The 21,432-nt window shown below is 39.9% G+C and overlaps 1 protein-coding gene across 1 annotated transcript in view; it reads right to left on the bottom strand.

Moving 5' to 3' along the window:
* The window catches only part of COL25A1 (collagen type XXV alpha 1 chain), a 446,709-nt gene that overhangs the window by 115,813 nt on the left and 309,464 nt on the right, over positions 1 to 21,432 (bottom strand). Inside the window, exons 10-13 of the mRNA XM_050946748.1 lie at positions 13,320 to 13,391; positions 12,278 to 12,385; positions 8,375 to 8,410; positions 1,337 to 1,363 (exon numbers count right to left, since the gene is read on the bottom strand). Coding sequence (XP_050802705.1) covers positions 1,337 to 1,363; positions 8,375 to 8,410; positions 12,278 to 12,385; positions 13,320 to 13,391 — 243 coding nt within the window. The remainder of the gene's footprint in view (positions 1 to 1,336; positions 1,364 to 8,374; positions 8,411 to 12,277; positions 12,386 to 13,319; positions 13,392 to 21,432) is intronic.

Below are 21,432 nucleotides of genomic sequence, written 5' to 3'. Positions count from 1 at the left end.
ACCAGGGAATTGGTGGGAGGAAGAAGTCAGGGGGAAATCTGTGTGTGTTAGATTTACTAGCCTGACTTTGCATTCCCTCTGGGTGAAGAGGGAAGTGCTTGTGTTTCCAGGACTGGAAATAGAGAGGGTGGACTCCCTCTGTTTAGATTCACGGAGTTTGCTTCTGTGTATCTCTCCAGGAACACCTGGAGGGGGGAAGGGAAAAGGTTTATTTCCCTTTGTTGTGAGACTCAAGGGATTTGGGTCTTGGGGTCCCCAGGGAAGGTTTTTGGGGGGACCAGAGTGCCCCAAAACACTCTAAATTTTTGGGTGGTGGCAGCTTTACCAGGTCCAAGCTGGTAACTGAGCTTGGAGGTTTTCATGCTAACCCCCATATTTTGGACGCTAAGGTCCAAATCTGGGACTACGTTTATGACAACATCTTCATAGCTTTTACCTTCTTTTTCTTTTAAAAGTTTTGTTTTAACTGATGCCAAACAACCCACATTTCAAAAAATGCTGTGCCTGTGACAGTCTCAGAGACAGAAAAACAGAGGATAATATCATTCCCACCTGTGAAGCATAACTATTCTTTTAGGTTTTGTCTAGATGATTTTAAATCATTAAATGATTTTTCTTAAACATATTTGACAATATTGTTTATCTTCTGCAATCACTTTTCAAACAATTTGGCCTTCATGATAATTGGGTCACACACTGGCCAAGTGCCATCTACTAGTTTTTATTACCGATATATTTAGTATTGTTCTAATGATTCAATCCCATAAATCCTTGGTTCATTCCATCAAACTGCAGCAGTCAGTCCTGATGAGTTTAAATAATGCTGAAAGCATTCACAGGAAGTCAGTTGTCAGGTTACCATAGAAATAGGAAGACACCAGCAGGCCACCTGAATACAGCCAACCAAACACAATTTATCAGCAACACCTAAATCCTTTATTTCTTCTGGTCATTTTTTTGGTCATATGGCACTGATCTACTTGAGTAAAGACATGCATTCAATTTGAAACTTAATCTCCCACCTTTCACAGTGTTTTAAGTTTGGTTTCATAGTTATACAGTACTTGAATAAAGAAAATTATAGTGACCTTTTAACCTGCAAGTTCAGCAGACAGATTGAAAACAGTCTGCTCTGCATTGCTTGAATTTACTATATGGGCGAAATTAGAAATCTTATGTCTCACATTATGTAGTTGTATTTTCAGAAAACAAAATTCACAGACTAAACTAACTACTTCAATGTGGTGTACAGTAGCTAATTACATTCACCTCTCCTGCTTGCAGTTTGGCACTAGGAAGTATAATCACTTTCACAGTATTGTTATTTATACTATACCTTTTGTCCTGGAGGTCCCTGAGGCCCCTGAAAAGGGAAAATAATTTAATTAGCATAATAATGTAGCCAATTTAAGCTTAAATGACCAATTAAAAATGCCTTATTGTGCAAGCACTATTATGCCGGACTGAGACCAGCTGATGTTTTGGATATCAAGAAAAAGTAAAACTTTCTGCTGGAAATGTACAATGGATCTTTTCTCCTCTCTTTTGGAATAGCATTAACTACACACTGAAAAATTCAGATTTTCCCCCATTTTCAGTCTTTTATATTCCATTCTGTCTGTTTCTTCTTATAGTTGCAAATGTGTCAGCATTTAGAAACTAAGGGTATGGCTACACTTGAAACTTCAAAGCGCTTAAATGTGAGTGTGGTTGCAGTGCCAGCGCTGGGAGAGAGCTCTCCCAGCGCTGCAAGTATTCCACCTCCTCATTGGGATTAGCTTGCAGCGCTGCGGCACTGTTTACACTGGTGCTTTACAGCGCTGTATCTTGCAGTGCTCAGGGGGGTGTTTTTTCACACCTCTGAGTGAGAAAGTTGCAGCGCTGTAAAGCGCCAGTGTAGCCAAGGCCTAAGGCTTTTCTGCTACTGATACCAGTTAAGAAATAGGTGAGCTTCCACAATTAAATACCTACATCACATATTTGCTTGCCAATGTAAGGGAAAGTTTTAAGCAATGAACACTTTTTGGGAAAAAAGGTACATAAACTCCCCCTCCCGCCAACACACACCTCTCTTAGTCTAGGACCAGTAGCTCAGCAAATCGGCATAGTATTTGTGGGACTTTTACAGTGCTTTTACTCTTCAACACAATTTAAAAACATTAACCAATTATTCTTAAGCATCACCCTTGAGAAGTAGGAAAGCATTATTATCCCTATTTTACAGATGATCAGAGAGGTTAGTGGGCTGTTGTCTTAAAAAAGCACTTAAAAATCTGCTTAACATTAAACATGTGCTCAAGTCCCCTTGATTTCAATGGGACTTCAATGGCCTGGATTCTTCACTGCACCCAAATGGAGCTTGGCTGCAGAGAAGAGGCAGCAGGGAAATCGTGGAGCTCCTAGATCCATGTCAGTTGGTCCTGGAGGAAGTCAGACCAGCTCCAACACAACTCCTTCCTGTATCCCTCTTCTTAGGCAAAGGCTGAGGGAAGGTGGGGACAGCTGTTGCAGAAGCTGGTTCTGCCACCTCATCCAGCCTTATACCCCTGGAGAGATTCAAATGCAGGGGAAATTCTTCACTAGTCAGGTATGTCCATTGTCTCTGTGCTGCCTGAGTGACACAAATCAAACAGAGGAGAACACAGAATCCAGCCCTTTGTGACTTGGCCCAAGTCGAAGAGGGGAGCAGTACCAGAACTGGAGTTGTTTAGACACTCAGCTTGCACAATGAAAATGCTGCTCTGAAATATAGGGATGGATTTTGTTTTATAGGTATATGCTGTGAAGGAAGGGCAGAGGTTGCCAAGGGAAACAATGCCTCCTGGAGTTTCCTGGCACACAGTGGAAGAACAGCCATTACAACATTCCTCAAGAGAGTGAAGTGTGATCTTCACTCCATCAGTGGCTAGTGGAGATAGAGGTCATGGGAATGTCCACGGTGCAGAATGTGCTTTGCTCAACACACTCTCCCTGCCACGATAACCTTCTGTACTTTTCAACTGTTCATCCACACAGATGTTGGATGACACACCACAGCCACCACCATTTCTAGCATGGATGAGCTCCAACAGTGGTGAATTATGGGTCCTAAAATTGGCAGTAGGGATGGAGTTATGTAGGTTTTGCATGTGGACTTATGTGACTAACTTTGGGCATCCAAGTTTGAAAAATTTAGGTTAGTGCCTTTGGCTGAAGCTTTTGCTTAAAGGCCTCATACAGAAATAGAATGTTCTCCTGTTTCACGATCAGAAACTCTATCACTTTCAGGCACTACTTCCCTGAACTAATTCATTGCTGGGAATGAGGGTAGCTCATTATTTAGGTTCCAGTCCTGCCCCACTGAAGACTATGTGGGTTTTGCCATTGGCATCAATGAGAGCAGGATTAGGGCCTGATTGTGCAATATTCTGAGCATCCTCCTTTCTGTTGACTTCAGTGCCTGATCTTGTGAGATGCGGAAAGCCACTTGTGAGGTGCTGAGTGCTTTCAGCTTCCAACCTTCGGTGGGAATTGAGTGTGCTCAGCAATGGGGAGGATCAGGATAGTGGCCAGAACTGATGTCTGGTATACTAGGCTGGAGGAGAAGTCCTTCCAGGCCACAGATTTCAAGAAACTTATAGAGTAAGTCAGCTCTTATTTCCATTAAGTGATTGGTGCTTGGTTATAAGGTCTGTTGGTGGCTGAGGGGGGCAGGAAATGCTGGATGTGTGAATGAAGGAATGCATGTTTCTTGATTGTTAATCGTGGGTGGCACTAAAGTGCAATAAATTTCAAAGTGAAGTTGAAAAAATACCAGGATGTTGATTGTGTGTCCAGATGAGTGCAGTACATTGGGTAAGTGGTCAGGCTAGTGCTAGTGAGCAAAAGGGCTCCTTGCAGTTCTCCTGTATCAAGCATACTTGATAACTGTTAGCATCCTCTAATAACCGGGATCAAGTAACTCAAACAGAGAGGTGTACTGTGGGTGGTTACATCATCCCATTACTCCTAATAGCTGATAAAAAAGGATAAACTGTGGAATGGTGGGAACACACCATATTTTTTCCAGTTTGAGCATTATTATTATTATTATTTATATAATGACTGGGATGTGAGAGACACTTTATATACAAAGTAAAAGTCCTGGCCCCTGCCCTGAAGAAATACAGTTACAATGTAGGGCTCTCAACCATTCTATTGAGGCCAATGGTAGTTTTGTACTGACTTCAGTGCATTGGAGACATGGTGCTACCCCCTCTGTACTGTACTGGCCAGCAGAGCTGACTGACCACAGAAAAGAGCACACATTGTAGTGCACCCCGTTAGGGGCACAGCAATTGCCACACCAAGCATACTGGAGCTCTCACTCAGACAGTACAGCTGTAATGTAGGAGAGTGGCGTGAAGGTCTGATAGAGCCCTAAATGCTTAAGCATCAGTACAGCAGAAGGTAGCATCAGAGCAGGCATTAGCTAGACAGAAGACTTGAATTTTGATTAGGGGTCTGAAAAGGGATAGTAAGGTCACTTGGCGCACAAGACGAGGGAGACTGATCCACGTACGTGGGGTGAAGTGGAATAAGGCCATCAAAAACACTGTTACATTGACCTTGCTATCAAAAATAGCACTCCCTATAAACCTTGAGACATGCAGTAGAGTGCCTCATACACCTCCAAAATGAAAACAATAGCATCATAACAATGAGTTCTTTAAAGGAAGCCTGTACCAAGATCCCTTAGTCCAGATTGTAAGGGTGAAAAACAATTTTGGATGATAGCTTAAAAAACCCAAGGTACTAAATTAAAGTCGTCTGATTCTGAGATGCACTGAGCTCCCTGAAATCCCACTAAGTCAATGGGAGCTGCAGGTGCTCAGCACATTTGATGAGTACACCACTTTTATTTAAATTCTAATGTGGACTGGGAAGGCTAACCTGAAGCAGTCAGGTTTCAATACCTTTGTTGTAATGCCTGCACAAAACAGGGAGCTGAAAAATGCTAAAATACAATAAAAATAGAAGTGCAGCTTCTGCTAATCGGAGGCCATCAAAATCTCTGTAAAGCTTCTGCTTTAAACAGTATAATATCTTAAAATACACAGTGAGTAAATTAGTTAGCTAATATCTCAGAAGGTAATACAGAGCATTGCCGGAGATGGAAGACAGGTTTGGGAATGTCTTCTGGAGTCTAACCACTGGCACATATGTTCTGAATGAGAGACTGGAGGGAGGCTGTAGTTCACAAGAATCTCATATTGCTAATTGTGTATAATTGCAGCGGGGAAGCTAATTGATTGCTCCAGCTGATTGTAAGTGTGTGTACTACATATTGCACATGCATCCATCTGATGCCAGTGGAAAATGGGATATCCTGGGGTAAGGTGACCCAACAGGTTTGTGTGCGTGTGTACGTAAAAGCCAGAAGTCTTCCAGATTGGCTTTAATCACTACTTTGTGAATTTAATTGGTCTCTGGAGTTCTGTCTCCTTAGGGTTGAGAACAGCAAAGATGAACAAATGGAGGTGTGTCAGATGATTTGACTTGGGTGTTCCCTGGTTAGTAAACACCTGGAGTAACATCCTGGTGCTATTGAAGTCAATGGCAAAACTATAGACTTCAGTGGGACCAGGATTTTCTTCTGAACTGCCTTACACAGCCAACTCTCCTAATAAAATGAAAAAGTGGGGGTAAGAACAGAATAATCATTATATTGTCCTAATATTTTTAAGCACAGACTGTTAACTATGTGTGTTTTAGCGAGTTACAGAACAGGAAAAAGTGTTATAGTGAGGAGGAAATATATAAATCTGTTCTGTAAATATTACAATGTAGTTCAAAAGTAAAGTAATTTCAGATTGTAATATTTTAGGAAGAATCACTCAAGGTGTTTTTGTATCCAATTTCAAATTACCTAGATGTTTAACGTTCAAGGAAATGTAAGAAATATGAACTCTGACCATTTTTATTTGTATGTCTGGCATAGCACAGATGATTTGTTTTACAAGATATCAGATTTCATGGATAGCGAATGTAAATGCCAAATGAGAAAACGTAATGAAAAAATAAAGGATACGTGAGTGCTTTTGCTTATTGAGGCATATTTATATTAGATGCTTTTAAAACTTAATGAAGTAAAACACTTTTCAATGGCAATAAATGATTGTATCAAAGTGTGATACTGTGACTTTAAAAAACTCATCCATTACCTACTTGCATGTTGGTGTGATGCTCGAGTAAGTGGCTGTGTCACCATCTGCCCTGTAACCCTTGGTGACTCTGTGCTGTGCAGCTTTGGCTCAGAGCCCTGACACCAGCAGCAGCTGGCTCACAGCACAGTGGCCTTCCAATAGCCTAGTTATTACTTGCAAGGTGACACCAAGACCCCTTTCAGCCCCAAGTTTCCCCAAACTGTCTCCCCTGCAGCGTCCAGTCCCCCTCACTGGAACACTTGCAAAACCTCACAAATTCGCTGCTCCTTTAAAGAGACAGTACACATTTTGTTGCTCCCTGTATGCTGGCCCTACAAAACTTCCAGTCCCTGCCAGCCTGAGGGCAGAAAAATGGAAACAGAAATCTGAACCAGGGGACAGTGTAAAGCTCTAACCTTATATAAGGGGTGAAATCCAGGCTGCACAGTCAATGAAGGTTTTGTCGTTAACTTCACTGGAACCAGGATTTCACTGATCCTGTTTTGTATGTACAATGAGCACACGGAGAAGTTTTGAAAATATGGTCCTGTATGGCTCCAAAAGGAGACTTGCCCATGCAATGGTAATTCATTCTTATAGTAGGTATTTACGTTTAACTGAATTTCTCTTTAGCACTGGTGAAGTCAACTGGATAAAACAATAGCTAAGTAAGAAGCAAGCTAATTATCAAATAGGAAACTTCACATAAATTCTGATTAAGTAGTGGCTTCAATGCTATATGTATTCACTGACATAAAAAACAACAGCAACAATTAATTAGTTTTCATATAGCGCTTTTCTTCAGTAGATCTGTTGCTATGGCATCCCAGAAAATGTAAGTGTCATTCTATTTGAGAACACAAGTACAGAGGAGATCATTAAAAATTGAGCAATATACTCTTGGAACTAAACGATGGGTCACCTCCTGAGCTGAGGTAAAGTGGTATAGCTTCAAGTAAGTCAGTGGAGAAATGCTAGTTCATACCCGCCGAGGATCTGGCTCAGTGATGATAACATTTTACCATTTAATTTGGTTTGCATTATGACTTCAACATTTCAACTTTGGTTCCTTTTGGGGGTCAGTTTAGGTTCCCCAATGTTTGCAAAACTTCCCTTTGAACAAAGCGTTGACGTTTATGTGCGTAGATTTGCATCCATTCATGCCACACAATTTGTGAATTAAAGTAAGACTCAAAATTTCTAGAACAAGAGAGAGTAATTTACGAATGTAAAGGGTCATGTGCCAAAACTGTTCTCCTAAAACTTTTTTTTAAAAGAATAGTAATTTAAAAAATACGAACAAAAATGCTCCACTGTCCCTCTGTGATTTCATGCATATGGCTCAAAATTTCGGTTTGGCAAAGAAAGATATTGTTAACTCATTCTCGGGGTCCCAAGTGGATAAAGAAAGTAAAAATATCCATTGTATTTTAAAAGATGCTTTCAGAATCAGTTACATGTTAACATACATCATACTGAGTTAACTGCCTCCCACTGGATTTGCTGGTCCATGAAGAAAACAGAATGAGTGAGTTACCGGCAGATCACATAGGGAAGAAGTGGGGTGAATTCAATTCTTCATTGACTGAAGGGCAAAAGCAGGGACAGTGATGCCTCCAGTAATGCCACTTCAGGATAGTAAAACCTACAGATAAAGTCTGGTACTGAAGAAAGCAGATCTGATAATTCAGTAGTGACATTTATCCTCTGAGTAAATACAGAGCAAATACTCCATGCTACACATGCTATTCCATATGAGGTGCTATTTTGGGGATGAGATTAGCACCAAGAACTGATCATCTGTGATCATTAAAGCCATGATGACATTTTTCACAAGAACAGGGAATTTGTCTGCCTGAACAAATTGCAATTAATGCAAGTATATTTTGCCTGTTACATGCCTCTTTTGCAACATGTTGTCACCCAGGTTTGGGCTTTTTTTTTTTTTTTTTTGGTGAGAGAGAAAGGATTTGTGCAGTAGAGAGAGACCACCTGACTTAAGTTGACCAGCTGGGCATTCAGCTGCTCTCATTACAGAGGAGCTCTCAATGCTCTCATTACAGAGGAGGATCCATACATTTTTGTAACAAAAAAAGGTTAAGTAGAACAAAATTATAAGATTCTTTGGAGTTATTAATTATGAGGAGAACATAAAGGTACTTTTTATAACTGTTTAGTGAACTGCAAACAGAAGAACTAAAGGTACTTACCATCCACCCTTGTTCACCTGGTTTTCCTGGCTCTCCCTTAAAAACAAATTGGATTTATATCAATGTTATTTACATTCACTCTAGGGTGAAAAGATGTTCTGTTTTTATAGGGACAGTCCCATTTTTTGGGACTTTTTCTTATATAGGCACCTATTACTCCTCACTCCCTGTCCCTTTTTTTCACAATTGCTATCTGGTCACCCTAATTCACTCCCTACTTAGTAATATTAAAATGTCTATTAACTACATTACACCAAAATACCTACTGAAGCACGTGACAGCTGCATGGATAAATATATATTATTATGATCACTGGTTACTAAAATGGCAGGTAAAAATCCTTCCTGGTAACATGATGGGCTTCAAAGAGTTGCTAGTTGTTTTTCAATCTTTTAATAGGATAATTTTCTTAATTCAAGAGCTCTTAAGTACCAAATATCCTGTCTTGCAGTCCCCTGTTCTAATGAACAGACAATGTTCCTTCCCAGCAAACTGCAGCTTTAAAGGAAAATGAAGTAATGTTGTTTTGCATATGCATCCCAAGACCTCCTTTTTGTGCATTTCAAGGTCATTTACAACTACATATTACATTCTCTGTGAGGAGGCTTATAAGTGACTTTGCAAAGTAAGTGTTTTGTGACCATGTCGGTTGCAGGATATTAGAGAGAGAAGGTGGGTGCGGGAATCTCTTTCATTGGACCAGCTTCTGTTGGTGAGAGAGACAAGCTTTCAAGCTTACACGGAGCTAAGATCAAAAGCTTGTGTCTCTCACCAACAGAAGTTGGTCCAATAAAAGAGATTCCCTCACACACCTTGCCTCTTTGCAAATTAATGCTTTGGCACATTACATAAACTGCTAAAAACCTAGGCTTGATATTTTCAAAGCCACATCACTCCTATTAATGTCTATGAGAGTTGTGTGGATAAATCCCACAACTGGCTTTGAAAATCTCAACCTAGAATTTTTCCAAACTCTGTCTCACACTGAGTAGGTCAGAAGAGGAATTACTGTTCAGCTGACTGACAGAAACCTTTCCATTTTCTCTGCAGCGGTAAAGAAGACTGTGGGTATCACAAAACTGATGGGTTTTATCTAATCTTATTAGATATAAAGGAGGCAAAGTAAAGCCAAAGTTGCTTCAAACTTTCTCAGAGCATGCTAGAGGCACCTAATTTAAATGATGCTAGAGTTTCCGAAGCATATTGTTGTATTCTGGGACATAAGCACTGAGAAATCCCCAGAATAGCTGCAGTGAGACCTGATTTCTCACTCCATTCCCTTCTGAGGAGGCATGCGGTACTGAAACTTAGGTGTTGGTGCAACTGTTCAATATGGCCACTTCTCCTAGGAAGATAAAGGCAGGTCCACCATTTGGCCAGTTTTCCTTTAAATACACGTAGTTGCAGAGGAGGGCACATTGCTGATCTCATTAACAGCTGCTCTAGTATGGAGTTTGCTGATGGTGGAGGGGTCTGTGTCCTCTAGCTGTGGAATTCTTCAGTGTCTCTTTTCTTACACTCTCTAATCACTGCTTTGTTGGATGTGTGAGACAAGGGAGATGAATCTTCAGCTAAAACATCCATTTGTGTTTAAATATCAGAAAAAACGGTGTCAGTTAGGAAGATGCCATGTAGCCCCTTAACAACTCTTTCCTGTCTGACTAAATATAAATCAGTCAGCCACAGAAGAAAAGCTCTGGTGTCAGGATGCCAGGGGATTCACTGAGCAGAAATCAGGAAATGTCATTCCCATGAGCCTGAGAGCTGAGTTTGTGTCCGCTCAGGGAAGAGGGAAGCCTCAGCCAAATACATACAGCAGTAACTAGTGAGGGAGTGCTTATCTCTGAATGGTGGCAACCTCTGCTGCTGCATAACTTGGGAGAGCCACAGAATTTAACTAGGTCATCATCTGATGATGCCAGTCCAGTCCTGCAAGGTGCTGATTCTGCAAAGTCCCACTGACTTCACTGGGAAACCCATTTAAGCTTTTGAAAAATCCCACTAGGTGTCTATCTGCATCTTTTTAGGCATGTGAATACATTTGAAAATCTGGCCCTCAGGAGCCTAAATAAAATATAAAAAACCACTGATGTTACATACACGTCAACTATATCTAAATGGTTTATTTACACAGAGTGCTAGAAAAGGAAATGGAATAGTTCTCAGACATCCTAGCTTTCTCTGACATTGATACATTGTCGCTAAATTGTTCCATCTTTGATGAATGCTTTGTCACTGACTAGGAAGCAATTTGTGCATATGGTAAGTGGCTGCTGCAGGTAACTATTCTTAAGTGTTATTTTTTGTGCGCTTCAACTTGCGTTTGTTAAAAATGCCGTATTGACTACCCTGGGAATTGAAGGCCTTTATCCACAGGTATAGAGGAGTATAAATGTAAGGTTTCACAGACTGTCCCATTAAAGTGCCTTCACTATGGCTTGGAAGGACTGTAGAAATAAAAGCGTAAATCAGTCCCTGTGCCTACTTATTCTCATTCTGCTTCCTCTGCTTGAGAAGCAAAAATCAAGTCGCATTATAATCAGTCTTGCTCTCTATCATTCTTGACCTTCCTCAGCCTCTTAGGCATTATCCAGAGAAAATTACAGTATTGGAGTCAGACAGCTGATTCTGATCTCACTTAAGCAACAGTAACGCAGGAGTAACTCCATTATGTGAGTGGAGTTGTACCAGGGTAAGGGATATCAAAATGAAGCCCAAAGTTTCTTTTTGACAATCCAGGGATGGTGCATCACTGGCAGAAGTGAGTGGGTGGCTGAGATGAACCTTAAAGAATGGTGTATACAACTTTTCACTGTGTTCTTCTAACCAAAGGTTTTTCAAGGCAACTCTTGCAAGGTTTTTTGGACTCAGACTTCTAAATGCCAGGTTTTGTTGGGTTTTCCAAAGTTATTTTAATAGAGCTGATCTATTATTGTTATGTTCTACACTTTTATACAGTTAATATAATGTAGGATGAGGCACTCAGAATGAGATCAGAACATGAGCTTGGATGTATTTTCCTTTTGGAAAAAATGGACTCTTTAGGAAAGGTTTAGGTCTTTCTGCCCTGGCCTCACATGTGGAACCATGAATTTTCCTTCACAATGTTGATTTTATGTCCCATAGGACTATGAAAATGGAATCGGGGTGGGCGATCTCCTTAACATAAACCTAAAGAGTTTAGTACACCACTAAAGTGTAAAGTCATGAGTATTTCCAAGACTTGTTAAAAATAGGGCCAAGTGACTTTTGTATCTATGTTTTAATTTTAAAAAGTTTTGTCAGACCTCCAACAACAAAATGCCAAAAAGCTAAAGGCCTGATTCTTCTTCCCAAACAAATGATGACTGTGAGTAGTGCCATTGAAATGTATGGACTTTCTGAGGAGCAGTATACTGCTCAACTTGAGTATGGATGGCAGAATCAGGCTCTGAGAATAGTGTATAGAGTTTAACAATCTATTTCCTCTAATTTCATTTTAAAAAAATATCAATCATCATTAGGGAACCAGAAGTCAAATCAAACCCACAATAACTAGGTTCCAGTTTAGCTTTAAACAGTGAGGGGCTCTGTGGAAACATTCTCTTCTTATTTGCAAAGAGGCTGCCCAGCACTGCAATAATTAGAATATCAGGGAAAAATTCAGAAAGGTCAGGAACCAGGGGAAACAATTTTCACAACTGGGAGTCATGATATCTGGGTGCTGTTCCTAACCAGGCTACTTACTGACCGTGTTGCCATAAGCATGTCATATAACCTGCCTATGGCTCAGCTTTCCCATTGATAAAATGTGAATAATATTATTTCCCATCCCACAGGAGTGTTTCTGAGTTTAAATTTATTCATGCTTGTAAAGCACTCATATACCACAGTGATGCTACTACATCCTCTAGGCTAACTCACCGGTACTCCAGGCATCCCTCGGGGGCCATCTTTGCCAGTGTCTCCTGGAGGACCTCTGGGTCCTGGTGGCCCTGGAGGACCAGGGGGTCCAGCTTGTCCTTGATCACCCTGAACAGGAGTCAACAAAATCATCATCAGAAGTTTGTCTTCAGATGTACAAAGCCTCACAAAAAGGCACCGATTTACCTATAATGAGTTCCTGATGGGCTGAAATTGCTGCTATGAGCAGGAAGCTTACTTTGATCATGGATGGAGATGGTCTTTAAACAGCTTCTTCATTTCTTATGGCAGAAATTGCACTTGCCTCGGAAGACTAGTGTGCTGCACCTGTACAGTGCAACCAGCCAATACAGTCACAAAGAGTGAGGCTCAAGTTCCCAAACTGCGTGTCCAATAGCAGGATTTACACTGATGTTTAGTATTGCCCTGCAAAACTCTACTCATCCAGTTTCCCAAAGCAAATAATTGATTTGGAAGAGCAGGTATAATTTTCACTTTGTGATCATCATGATCATAGATTCATAGCAAAGACTCAGTGAGTAGGTTTGCTCAGAGTTGTTATATTTTCAAAATAATTTTGCAAAGCTCAACAATCGAGCACTGATGGAGTTCTAAAATGATGGTGAAATATAATTTCCTTGCTGAAAAGTTCCATATTATATTTTATCTGTTTTCAGTAGCTGTTTGATAATGATAAGTGGCTACTTTTATGATTTAGATACATAGATTTTGCAATAATTTAATTTACAAATTGTCAAAACACATTTCTTTCCTTTAAAAAAAATAGCATTTTTGTTCAGTTTCCAGAAGACAAACTACTGTAAGAAGTCTCATTGGTTGAATTTTAACTATGAACTTTTTAGCAAAGCTTTGTGTAGTTTCCACTGCTATTTTACACAAATACATTTAATCAAAAATGATTTGGCTCCAAGACATTTTTCAGATTAATTACCCATTAAAAGAAGGCTTATGACAAAAAGTACAGTATAGAGTAATATTCATACGTAAAGGAGAACCAGACTCCAGTGAGATTAAGCACTACCTTAATGAGGCGGCGTTTAATGAGCTGCTGATCAGCAGAGAGAAACCCATGATTGATTTTAGGAAACACCATCTGATCAGGCAGGTGAGGTCAAAGGTTGAAGGTCAGAGATGAGAGAGTTGAAGAATAGACATCAGAAGGCCCCAAGAAAGAAATAAAGATATATACACATTAGACTTATAATAGCTAATATAGTATAAACTGGTGCTTGTGTCTGATAAAATCTGTGCCTTTTCTTTTAAAGGAGTTAACATCTGGATTGACAGGATACAAAATAGAAGCTTTGTTACTTATGGATTGATTGAAGGTAACATAACACAAGTTTTCTTCCCAGCAATTCTTCTAGGCATCTCTGTGTTCATCAACATTTTATAATCCTAGGGCTATAAAATCAGCATATTTCTTATATGGTGGTCTTTCAGCAAAGATTCCATAGACAAAGCACCAATTCAATTTTCAGTCAGATTTTCTAACCAGCATATTGTGCCATGAAGAATGGTGCCATTTTAATGATATCTGAAATCCAGGCATACCTAGACTGTTTAAATCCTTTCTGTGGATAATTTGCACATTTTTCAAAGTGCACCTGCAAGGGTACAGTTTAAACTACTGGTGCATGACATAAAAACAGATAATTGAATCTGCCTGTGCTCATTAGGTGCCTGATGAACAGTACTTTGACATTTTCCATACTCCTGTATGTCTTAATAAAGCACAATTATAACAAAACTTCATCTACAAACCAAAAAGCCCTTCCAGAGTATGTGTGATGTGAGTGCTAGGGTAGGTACTAACACACACAGAGCTGGATTCTAATCTCCTTCACCCTGTATCTCAGGAGCAATTCCACTGGAATAAGTGGAGTTACAGCATGAAACTCATGCGTGGTGAAATCAGAATTAGGCCCATAGTAAGTAAGATGGGCTAATTGGTATCCCATGGCAAAATTAACTATTCATGTGCACTCTTATGCTGATAGAGAGACCTGACTGGACTGGTATATGTCAGCCACAAACCTTGACGGTGAGGATCTGATTACTGTGCAGAGCAGCGACTGTGGGGAAGCCTGGCAGACCCTAGGGACACAACATAAAATGGGACCAAAACAACACGACACAAAACATCACACGGACAATTTACTAATGGACAAACAGAACAAATACTGTGTTTAGTACGTCCCACGGCCTATCAACAGCTGTGTCTGTCATATGGGAAACAGAACTAGGTGTAAGCAATATATCAGAGATTTGGCTGTTTATTTTGCATAAAGAACTTAAAGGAATTTTAAAGAGAAAAGCCACTTAGCAGTATCAAATATTATTATGGATAATTATGAACATTTGACATCTGCTAGGCTACAGTTGGCTGAGATGTAAGCCATTTTCAACCAACATATGTTATAGTACTTTTAGAGAGGTACGTGTACAAAGCTCTGCCAGATCTCTGCGGAACCTGAAAGACTGAGAGCAGATCCTGAAATGACTTTGAATTATTATGCCTTTAATACTCTGGTTAACATATGACATTCAGCACATAAACTGACAGTATATACACAATAATACACATTGAACAATGGTCTACCGCTAGACCAGGAGTAGTCAGATGGCTGAGGTCAACATTCTTGACATATATAGCAGTATCTCCACCTTCAGGACAAAATTCTCCTCTCAGATCCCCCATGGTGGATCTAGCCTCTCACTTTCTACTCTCTCTGCATGTGCAGGACTACCATCGTATTGATGAAGGAAGAAAAGAATACCAGAGTTGGAACCAGCTGAAAGGATGAGAGAGGTGAATTTTGCACCCAATTTACACCTTTCCAGTATTGCATTGGAGGGTGGGAGTTAGACCTGTTAACAAAGGAAAAAGGCCTTTCTCTCCTCTACAGTTGATCGGTACATTTTAAACAAAACCCTCTTCTAGCCTGTAGCACAGTATATTATCTAAAGCATCTCAGGGCACTTTTAGCCTGACAGAGGTTGTAAGCTCCATCAGGATTTTTTTACCATTAAAAATAGCTGAATACCACTTCTGTTTCTGCCCCGCCCCCTTTTGATCACAGTGATTTAACATTTTTCTTTATAAATAAAGTCATAGGAATTTTCTAATACATGTAGCATTTCTCCAATGGTACATTTAAATCACATCTTAAGATCTGGGATGCGACTCTCCTCTCACTTTGGTTTCATACCGAGGTACCTCTATTGACTTCAGTGGAGTTACTCCTGATTATACCAGTGAAATGAACAGAGACTGATCCTAGTACGGTAGTGCAACAATATAAAGCAAACTTTATTGGCCTTGCTACTTTCAAAAATTATATACCCTAAACATAGCAGAAAGAACAGCTTTGTCCTCTTTTTATGTTTTTTAAACAAGCTAAAAACATCTAAACACACATTGCTAGCAAACACAGGAATGATGCATAATTTTGAAAATAGATATATTTGATTTGCATTTGTCTGATTATGGAATATGAGTTTAAAAAGTTATTAGATGTAATTTGCCAGAATCTTTACATCTGTGACTCATTAGCCGTACTATGCACATGGTCCATTCCTTTTCTTGACAAAACTGCAATCCTTATGTAATGAAGACAGGTACAAACAAAAAGCCAACAAAAGAGCTAAAAGCTGAATAGCAGAGATAAATATTGAATCTCACTTATTGGAAAAAGGATAAATTGAAAATCTTAATGGCTTCAGTTTTACTCCATAGGCGCTACAATTACAACATGATAATGCACAAATTTTCATAGTTAGCTCTGAATATAATAAGCTTGAAATTTGGAAAATTTTAAAATATTCATGGAAACTCGTATCAGTGTTGATTTATTCCCTTCTGAATAGGAACCAGACCTGTTGATAAAATAGAAAAGGAGATTTTGCTCTGAAAAGATGCCATTCTGCTCAAGTCAAGAGCTCCGAAAGGCTCAAGCTTGTGAAAATTTTGTGCAGCCCTCTAAAAAAGGTTCATCTGAAGCTTTGCACATACCCCTCTGGCATACTCAATCCCTCTGAAGTTACATCAACAAAATAAGGAGTAGTTATCAAGACTTCAGCTATTTGTGCGCACCAACACATTAGAGCATGAGAGAAACTCCCTTTTTAATATTAGTTTAGGACCAGATTCTGATTTGTTTTTATGAAAATGTGCAGTTGTAGGGAAAGGCACAGATGCTTAAAAGCTAGACCTTTCACTCAGGGTAGCACAGAGACTGCTCCCTTCCTACTCCCATAGGGGCACAAGGTGCTCCAAAGCAGGGGAGAAGGGAGTGAGGATAATAGTTCATCCCCTACACAGGGGCAGCTCTAGGAATTTTGCTGCCCCAAGCACAGCAGGCAGGCTGCCTCCGGCGGTTTGCCTGCAGAAGTCCTCTGAAGCCGCAGGACCAGCGGACCCTCCACAGGCAAGCCGCCGAGGGCAGCCTGCCTGCCGACCTCACGGCGCCGGCAGAGCACCCCCCGCGGCTTCCTGCCCCAAGCACACACTTGGCGTGCTGGGGCCTTGGGCCGCCCCTGCCCCCACATAGTGTCCTCTGGAGCTAGCCAACCCTACAAAGATGTTAGGTAGAGCCTTGTGAAAGTGAGCAAAATGGGTCTGCATTCCTGGGAGCTCTGGGAGGCATTCCACCTTCTGAGGTTCAGGAAAGATGCTGCTAGTGCACAATGAGTCTCTCAAAATTAAAGGACATAAAAGATCTATCTTTTTCACAAAATGAATTCTCCTCCTTCTTTCATTCAGCTATACATAAAACCTTCAAGAGCTCCTAGAGCTGTTTGGTTTTATTTTTTCTAACTAGAGCTCTTATCAGGAATGGATTCAAAGTTGTTCAGTGATGGATTATTTTGTTTATTTTGTTTGAGTTTTAAAACACACAAAGAGCACTCATCCCACACTCTGCATTCTCCTTTCAATAATTAGCACATCACAGTAAGCAACAACTACACTGAACCACTAAGGTTCATCGACAATCACAGTCTGAAGTCATTCTCATTCCAGAACTCCATTAACTCACAACATCTAAATATGCACACTGTCACATCCTCATCCCAAGTCCTCCACAATAGCCTAAGCAGAACAGGGAGCTCTGAAGCATGCCCACAGCTATGGAATTGCACAATGCATAGGGCCCTGCTTACCAACTTGGAAACATATCTCATGGCTTTACAGTCCCATCTGACACCTATGGAGGAAACTGAAGAATGTTAGAACTTTCTGATGCTTTTCCTTTCCTCTAGAATTTTTCACTCCAATATAGTAACTGTTCCTGTTATATCCAACATATTGTAGTCTAACTTCTTCAGTGAAGGAATTCCCACTAGCAGTCCCAGAATACACTCTGGTGGGAATACAATACATTCTGCTCAATGGCAGTCTACATAAGGTCACGACTTCTTTAAAATATTTAAAAGACCCCATCATAATTTTACTGCTGTATTATAAATGCAGTAACATTATGAAGTCATCATTACTAGCTTTATATAATGCTGCTGCATATACAGTATGTTGACTGTTGGATTTGCTTATTATGGTAAATGTGACAAAGTTTTCATTACTGAGACAAGGTGAGTGAGGTAATATCTTTTATTGGACCATCTTTTGCTGGTGAAAAAGACACAAGCTTTCAAGTTTACACAGAGCTCTTCTTCAGGTGACCTGAAGTAAGCTCGAAAGCATGCCTCTCTCACCAACAGAAGTTGGCCCAATAAAAGATATTACCTCACCCACCTTGTCTTGCTACTATCCTGGGACCAAAGACAGCTACAACACTGCATACAAAGTCTTGCTTAGGCTTTTCCTTGTGACCTGTCAATAAACCCATGCTGCACAAGCTTACATGTTCCTGTGAAGACATGGTAAATGAGACAGGAATTACCACCTGCTGCTCACTTGCACTTCCTAAGATTACAGCCAGCTGCTGCTATATCACATCAAATCACACATGCTTCAGACCAGAGTGATTCTGACACTCTTCATGGCTGACTTCCCTCTCCCAGCCACCACCTCAAGTTCTAATTAATCCCTCAGACCAAGTGCCAGTCCTGCAGCTAATTATTGTACCTGCCCAGGGGAATACAGTGTCCTGTATTACTCTGTACTGTGCCACAGACTCTCAGCACGAGCTCTTTTATACAATCCCTTTCATCACAACTGCTGCTTTCTCCATCACCAGAATTCTGCTAACTTACACAATACCCTGCAATGAATGACAAGGATTGTGGATTTTTTTCATATATACAATAATACAACTTTAATTTTATTATTTATTGTATTATGCCACTGTTAATAGTTTATATCAACTCAATAAAAACCTGATATTTAGCAACTAGCACAAACTAATTCTGGCTAGAGATGGGTTGTTACAAATATATTATTTTCTGTGATTACTATACTTTCACACCAGACTCTGACTGAGCTACTTTGTTTTTAGCATTAGATGAATTTCCTATTACACAATATCCTCTCCAGAAATAATTCAATGACAAGTATATTCTAAGTGGGACAATGTTAATGTAAACTACAATCTAATTGCCTACATAGTAAATATGCCACGGTCAGGCATAATGTGAGTTTCAATGAACAATCTCAACTTGAACTACAAGAACCATCCTGCCTAAAGACAATGTCTCAGAGCCAGTTCAGCTCCCACTGAAATCAGTGGGAAAGAATCCCATCGACTTCAACAGGGGTTGGATTGGCTCCTGTGTCTGGTTCCATCTGCAACCCTTATCAAATTGCATTCCATTTTTGAGATGTGAACTGAGTATTTATTAGAGCTGGGTGAAATATTCATAATGAGTTTTATTTGATCAAATTTGTCTATTTCAAGTGTGCAATACTTCATGGTAATGGAAACAATTTTACAAAATGTCAATATTTTGAGGTGAAATTTTGTGTATAATATTTTTCACAACCTTGAGACTAGCATGGGTGTGTTTGTGCACGCAGGGAAATCAAGTTGAGAGTGCCCTCCTAGCACCACTGGCAAGGAGCCTACTACAAATTGAAGACACTGCCCCCAGCCATTAGACAAGTCATGGTAGCACTCTAATATAGGGGGGTAAGTACACTGAATAGCTCCCCAGGATGTCACAGCTGCAGCTGCCCTCTCCCACGGCACCCCAGGGCCATGACTTAAAAGGCATAGTTTGGCTCTGGCTGGTTGTAAAAAAATAATAATCAAAAGGCCACTTTTGTGAATTTTGAAAGAGATTCCCCAAGCCCACATTTTCTAATGGATGAAACATAAGGCAGGCAGCCAGAAGAACTTGAGTCCTATTCTCCCTCTTCTACTGCTTGCATTCGCTGCATGATTTTTCACTCTGCTACATTACTTTTATGTGGGTGTAACTCTACTGAAATGAGTGGAGCTACAATGGCATAAAACTGGTGTAGCAGAGTGGATAATCAGGTCCATTTATGTAGGTGGTAAATATCTTTGATCCCATTTTATAGGTAGGGGAACTGAGACTCAGAAAAGTTAAATTACTTGCCCAGGGTTTCACGATAAGTCACCATTTGAACCAGAATGGGCCCTAGCTTCTCTGCAGTTCACTAGAACACAGTGTCTCCCAGATAAGCCATTGAAACTTTCTAAGCCTCAGTATTGACACCTAACAAAGATACTGAAGATAGTTTAAGTTACTCCTTTATTACATATGACGAGACAATGCAAAGATTAAGGGCTTGTCTACATGGGAAGTTATACCACTACAGAGTAAAGTGTAAATTTAAATTGCTCTATAGTTATACCAGTATTACTCCCTGTGTAGACACATTTATTTGGAATAAGAGTGGCTTTTTCTGGTTTAGCCTAAACTACTTTCAAAGAGATATAACCTACACCAGAAAAAAGCACTCTTCTGTAATACAAGCACCCATACAGGGAGTTATACCACTATAAGTATAGTGGTTTAAATTCACACCTTACCTAATACAGTAAAACAACAGAGTTACAAACTGACCAGTCAACCACAGACCTTATTTGGAACTGGAAGTACGCAATCAGGCAGCAGCAGAGACAAAAAAAGCAATACAGTACAGTACTGTACTAAAGATTAACTACTAAAAAAACGAGAAAGCACCATTTTTTTGCAGAGTAAAGTTTCAAAGCTGTATTAAGTCAATGTTCAGTTGCAAACTTTTGAAAGAACAACCATAACGTTTTGTTCAGAGTTCTGAACATTTCAGAGTTACGAACAACCTCCATTTCCGAGGTGTTCTTAACTCTGAGATTCTACTGTACTGATATAACTTTCCATGTAGACAAGCTCTAAAATTACTTAATCTGTGATAGGCATAAGCTACATCAGCAGGAGAAGCTCTCCCTCCAACAGTACCATGCACAGTAGCACTTATGTTGGTGTAACTTACGTTGCTCACGGGGGTGCAATATTCACATCTGTAAGCGACGTAAGTTTGCCAACATAGGTGGTATGTAGACATAGCCTTACTTCAGTGGGAGCGGGATAGACCCAAAGTGTTGTTTTTACTCTGCATCCACTGGAAACATATTAACTAAAGCTACCGTACGTGTATTAGTCAATCGGGTTTACAAACAATTTGATTTTTTTCCCCCAAATACTCTCTCAACAAGCAAAACTTACTGATATCTTTAGTTTCCATTAAATATGGAACATTTTATAAAGTGCTTCTCTAACAGAGTCTAAAATGTAATAGGCAAAACAGTGATTTGATTTTAACATGAAATTAGGACATTTTTTAATTTTAATGAGCTTGCTGTCATCATGCCAACTTCTGTCAATACTGGAAGAAATGAAAACAGTTTTCCCGCACTCAAGTACAGAATCTGTAAAGCATCAGTTGTAACACAGCTATTTCTTTTCCCTAAGCAATACATACAGCAGCAAATAAGCAGCAAATTCATTAAAGGTAAAGACAAGAGAGGCAAGGGTTAAGCAAATAGGAACATTGCGTTACTATCTGGGCCTAACTGTTTTAACAGAGCGTAAGAATCTGTTTAATCCTTCAAGTCAACAAAGGTTAAGATAATAAAATAAACTTCTGAATGCCTTGCTTTTCTGGAACCTAATCTCTCCTGCTGAAGACATTTTAAAGATGCTATCAGTTTTGTGTGGACTCAGCTGTT

The sequence above is a fragment of the Gopherus flavomarginatus genome, chromosome 3 (genome assembly GCF_025201925.1).
Source record: "Gopherus flavomarginatus isolate rGopFla2 chromosome 3, rGopFla2.mat.asm, whole genome shotgun sequence".
Classification (NCBI taxonomy): Eukaryota; Metazoa; Chordata; order Testudines; family Testudinidae; genus Gopherus; species Gopherus flavomarginatus.
The sequence above is the reverse complement of the archived record's forward strand: the minus strand, read 5'-3'. Positions and strand labels throughout refer to the sequence as shown.